This window comes from Canis lupus, chromosome 7 (genome assembly GCF_003254725.2).
Source record: "Canis lupus dingo isolate Sandy chromosome 7, ASM325472v2, whole genome shotgun sequence".
NCBI lineage: Eukaryota > Metazoa > Chordata > Mammalia > Carnivora > Canidae > Canis > Canis lupus.
The window spans coordinates 31,971,679-31,977,462 of NC_064249.1; the positions used below are offsets into that span (position 1 = coordinate 31,971,679).

At 35.1% G+C, this 5,784-nt stretch overlaps 1 protein-coding gene across 3 annotated transcripts in view; it reads right to left on the reverse strand.

Annotated features, from left to right (window-relative positions):
- Positions 1 to 803: 803 nt before the first annotated feature.
- Positions 804 to 5,784, reverse strand: part of RGS7 (regulator of G protein signaling 7) — a 581,011-nt gene continuing 576,030 nt past the window's right edge. For all 3 annotated transcript variants that reach the window (XM_025430511.3, XM_025430510.3, XM_049112368.1), the window contains one exon: positions 804 to 1,492. In XM_025430511.3, the coding sequence (XP_025286296.1) occupies positions 1,442 to 1,492 (51 nt within the window). In that variant the 3' untranslated portion in view covers positions 804 to 1,441. The remainder of the gene's footprint in view (positions 1,493 to 5,784) is intronic.

Below are 5,784 nucleotides of genomic sequence, written 5' to 3' on the forward strand. Positions count from 1 at the left end.
CATGGATGCAAAAATAAACAAGTTAGGCCCGTTTCCCCTACTGCACGAACTTTCTGTCACTGACCAAACTCTTAAAGGGAGTCAGGTTTCTTATCTGGGGTCCATAGAGGAGTTTCAGAGGGTATTCTGTCAGTGCCCTGAAATTCAGTGTAAATGCGTCCTATGTGAGAGTGTATATGGATTTATTAGTATATCAACTCACTACATGGCTGTGTGACTTTGAACAGGTTACTTAACTTCTCTCTGCTTTAATATTCTCAAAATTGCAGAAATCTTATAGGGCTGAAGTGAGGATTAAATGTGAGGATTTTATGGGCATGTAAAACCCACAGTACTGTGACAGGCATTCACTAAAGATTAGTAATTACCACTGTGTTCTCAAAAGAGTTAGTAACCACCATAGAGGTAAAAGCGACTTAAGGTATTTTGAGAATTACACTTTAAGGAGAAATACCAGTTCCTGAGTTGGGAAGTCACACTCAAACCTAATTCTCATAGAACTATTCATTAGCAAAACAGTGACGCATATTCATAATGCGTTGGAAAGGTCTGGGAAATAGGTCTAAAAATGTGGAAGGCCCATTTGTGTTGTTCCTGGATGGGAGAAAAAGCATTTACCTGGTTCTGGGCTAGTCTCCAGATGAAATACTTTCAGTCAGCTCCTAACCACTGTGCCATTTAAGCTTGCCTTGAAGCCCTGAAATAAATGTGCGGGGTGATAGTTTAAATTGCAAATCTACATTTGTGGATGCTTTCTCACATTATCTTGTCAGCATGTAGAAGTCAAAAGTTACAAAAACAACGAGATTCTGCATCTTTTAATGAAAGATAAAACAACAATATAAACATACACAAATTTACAGAGAAGGGATCAACTTTAATACATTTGGAGTAAAAGGTGTTTCTTATTTAAATATGGTATAAAAATAAATGCAAGAAACATCAACCGAGAATGTACAGACAACAGACAAAGACATGAGCTTGTTTCTGACTATGAACACATTGGTGAAAATGAAACTTTCTGTGCTAATTTATTGTTTAATAAATGTGAAGCCATATGTATACTTATTGATATATGTTTTTTTCTTTTACAATTCTTCCAGTTTTTGACAGTGAATTTTCAGTGAACTGTGTGTCTAGCAGAAGTTTTAAGAGCAAGAGAAAGAAAAAAAAGGTGTACTTCACTTGAACTCATCAAAAAGGAAAAGACACAGATCCAGCTTAATACAAGGAGAAAGTAAGCAGACAACATTTTGAAATGGAGGCATTGAGATGGTAGAGTCACTTGGAATGGCAATGCCTTAATGTACACAAAGAGAACAATTCAGGTCCTTTGCTCATGCAACATCTTGGTCTAATGTCCTCTGCTCCAGGTAACAACAAAGAGCTACAAAGTATATGCAATGACTCCAGTCTGCTTCCATGCTACAGGATGATCCTTTTAGTAAGACTGAACGAGGCTTGTTAACCTCTTTGAGGTGAGAGATTTCCCCTGAGAAAAAGAATATAAAACAAAGGGAAAAAAAAAAACAGAGTATGATCACTGAAAACCTGCTTATGAGTAGCATTTATTTATTGCAGCTGAGTTTTGTGCACAGGTCAAAACAAAACCCTTTAAGTACATCTTAGTTCAAACTTTCTCTTAGTTCAAACACATTAAACAAAATGACTTCCACCCGCCCACCCCTCTACCCACTTCCTCCCCACTGCAAACAGACTGATGGGTTCACAGCACAGATTAGCAAATAATAAAACATGTCCATAAACATTTCATCAAGGCTTAGCAATGATGCAACACCTAGATTTGCAACTGGTTATAAACATGTTAAAACAAACCTTAGTAAACTGCTCTAAAAGGTAGCAATGTGAATGCATTCTTGTTCAATTGCTGGAATTAGTGTCATGTTTATAAATATCTAGTAATGCAGAAAATATTATTTTAATTAAACAGAATTCATTTTTAGAGGTGTAATTGATAGAAATTCAAGATTGGGCTTGTCCTCCATCCTACATAATGGAGAAAATAATGCCAATTATACATCTACAGATAAAATTCTATTTGTTCTCTACTTCAAACCATAGACATCTCCCTATCTTTTTCCACCTGATTTCCTCCAACCCCAACCCCAGAAAAATTCCATATATTCTGATTCCATATATTGTGTTAATACCTAGAGTACATATTCACTCTTTTGAAATCTTGAAAGCTGACATTGTCCCTGTTAATACTAGTACTCTGGAGAGAAAAAAATTTGAATTTCTGATCAGGGTTGCAGATCCTCAATTTGTGGTTTCTGTTTCATAGCTCATTTTATACATTCTAGTAATAAAAGTAAGATGGTCATCCACATATTTGAATGGAATTTGTCTTTCTGAGTGGATAAAATAATAAGGTAAAGCCAAGAGATTTTTTTGAGAAATATAATATTTTATTAATAAATTAGTCATAACAATAGTCTTGATTCACTACGTAATATGAGAGTTTGATAAAAGGGAATGTGGTATTGGAAAGAGATTATCACTCTTGGCCATGTTTTGGGAAGAGAGCAATATGTTTAAGAAGTGATCAATAATTTCAAAATCAAGCTTTCTTTACACACTTCACAGTAACTGACAAGGGCCCTGTGGCTGACATGAATGGGAGCAATGAAAACCAAGCACTATTTTCTTTTAATTGGGGAAAATGATTCAAAACTTAGCTTTTAGCAATAGTAAAAGATGCCTCTCATTGCTGGCTATGCTTTAGATACTTTATGGAAGAAAAAAAAAAGCAGTTTGTTAACAAGACACCCTATTTTACATTATATATTGGCCTTATAAATAAGATATACTTTGCTCCTTCTTGCTACCTATCCTGTGCTTGTTTTCTCATTCATAAAATGAATATAATCACAGTACCTACTAAAAGCTTTTTCTAAAGAATAATGAAACTAAATTGCTTAAAACTATTCTTGGAACATTCTATGTACTAAGTTTATGTTGGCTATTATCTCATTATACTATTACTATTATTGTTTTTATTGTTATATGCTTTCTCATTAGGATACTGACACCCAAAGTCACTATTCTGACTCTAAAAAGGCATAAAGTTGCTAATGAATTGGAATCTAAAATTATACTGCTTTTCTATCCCAAACCTAGACAATAGATTGATTAAATAATGTTGGAATCTAAAAGCTACCATCCTACATTTGAAGACCACACTATTTCCTACATTTACTACTGTATTCATTTCTTGTGCTGTTAATATAAGTGTGTATATGAGTTTATATATATTTCTTCTGAGAAATAGTAATGTATTTTTAAAAAGAGTTTACTGTTTCTAATGCCATTTGTGGGCTGGAGAAAATGCCATATTGGTTGAGGCATAAAAGTGAATGCTTATATGGCAGAGGAGGAGGGGAAAGATGCTGATATAAAATTGTTATTTCTAAAACTGCAGATTAGTGTGATTTGTTAAAAACTATTGGGAAGAAGTGTGAAATAGTCATGTTGAAATAGTCATTTGAAATTCATATAATCATTTTTTGTTTGGACTGTGAAAACCAGTGTCATTTTTGTAAATCTAATAAATATTACCACGGCTCTCTTTCTACAGATTTTTGAAATATCTTTGATGCTATTAGTACTTGGCCTGGTATGGGTTTCATTTAAAAGAGGGTGAGGTACAAGGTTAGCTTGACAGGCTGTTGTCCTAGGAGATAATTAAAAAATACTCATTCATGGAACTTCACAGAAAAGCACAGGCTTATAGTCAACCTGGGGATTTATGATGATAGAAAAACAAATGAACAGAAATGGGAAACAGTCACACGATGAAACACTGTACGTGATAAGGACTGACCAAATATGTAATAAGGAAATTTGTTATGTGCATTGAGAAAACTAAAGGGCAAATTTGGGTATAGCTAACAGTTTAAAAAAAATTACATGCCCCAGTCTAGGGTCAAAGTAAATAGCATGGGTGCCAATTAGTCATGTGGATTTGAAGATCTAGATCATTGGGATCTGTTCTGTAAATCCCGTGAAAAGCCTGCCTTATTTACATACTGGGGAAAAACTAGGCACTATTCTGGTGCACAAGGAAATACATTGCTTATTTTATTGGCAAACCTTATATTAAAAAGAAGATCCTTTCTTGTAGTTAGGGAAGTGTGCATTTACATACCTGTTGTTTTGTAAAACTCCTTTTCAGTGTAGTTCCTTTGGAGGCTGTATGCAATCAGCCCCTGCCAATTAACTTTTCATAATTTTCCCAAGTTGAAGAATTTAAGAAATTTTTGTAGCTAGGTTCTAAAATCTTAATTCTGGAAACCGAGGGCTAAAAAAATCCTTACCAATTAAATTTATTTATTTATTTTTTTACTAAATTGTTTACAACTGAATTCTGTATGAATAATATTTATTTTTAACCAAATCACTATATATGTGTTATGTTGTTTATACCTTTTCTTGTCAGATTCTAAAGAAAAAGGATTATATTGGAAACAGCAATCCATAGAGAAAGACAAAGACAGAAACTCGGAACAAAACAAGACAAAAATTCAAAATTCTATGAGATTTTGTAATATCCAGTTATTGGGCAAAAAGCTTAAAAAAAGCAGCACATAATCAGTTTCAGGACAAAAATACAGCTCAGATTTTCTTGCATCTAAGTGAATGCAGAGCATCTACCTAATCTGCAATATAGTTATAAAAGCATATAAACAAAGAGAGCTTTCTGGTCTCTCACGGTAGAATTTGACTTCTTAAATGCTCCATAGAAATTTTATTATAGTTAGGAAAATATTCACCTCCCCTGACCAAAAAAAAAAAAAAAAAAAGAAAAAAGAGAAAGCCGCCAGAACAAGCAACCTATGTGTTTGTTCTTAGCTCTTCCAAGGTAACTACCAATAGTTAAGAATTTTACATGATTTAGAAATTCTTGCTTTCTTTTTAATTTTATTTATTTATTCATGAGCAACACAGAGAGAGGCAGAGACACAAGCAGGCTCCATGCAGGGAGCCCAACGTGGGGATTCAATCCTGGGACTTCAGGATCATGCCCTGAGCTGAAGGCAGATGCTTAACCGCTGAGCCACCCATGCATCTCTAAAGTTTTTCTTGTTCTTATTAAAGTAGTAACAGAAAGTTGACAATAAGGAGCTGTGAGTCAGCAGAAACGAACATGAAAGCCAGGCTCTTCCTTCCAGTCTGAGAGCCTGGGGCACTAGGGAGATGAAGGCCACTCTCCATCCTCCTTTCCTGCAGACACTTATCCACAAAAGTAGTGGAGATAAGCTGGATTTTCTTGGGCAATTAAGCCACTTGTTTTATTACTGTTGTAAAAACACACACATCAGTCTTTCCTGATCTATAGGACACCAAACAGAAACGAAGGGATAACATGTTTAGAAGAGGGCAGCCCTGGTGGCTTAGCGGTTTAGCGCTGCCTTCAGCCCAGGGTGTGATCCTGGAGACTCCGGATGGAGTCCCACCACGTTGGGATCAAGTCCCACCCATGTCAGGCTCCCAGCCTGGAGCCTGCTTCTCTCTGTCTCTCTCTCTGTATCTCTAATAAATAAATTAAAAAAAAGAAAGTTAAAAAAAATGTTTAGAAGATAGTCAAAGAAAAGATTAAGGAGAAAAATAGGGGATTATCAGCATCTTTGGGATTAAAAAAATAGGTAACCTCTTAACTCTTGCGCTCTCTTATAATTCCAACTTGTATGTTTCCTGTCCTTGCCTCCTAGTCTCTGTTTTGTGTTGCTGTAGACTCAGAAGTACATTCTAGAATGCCTGTAG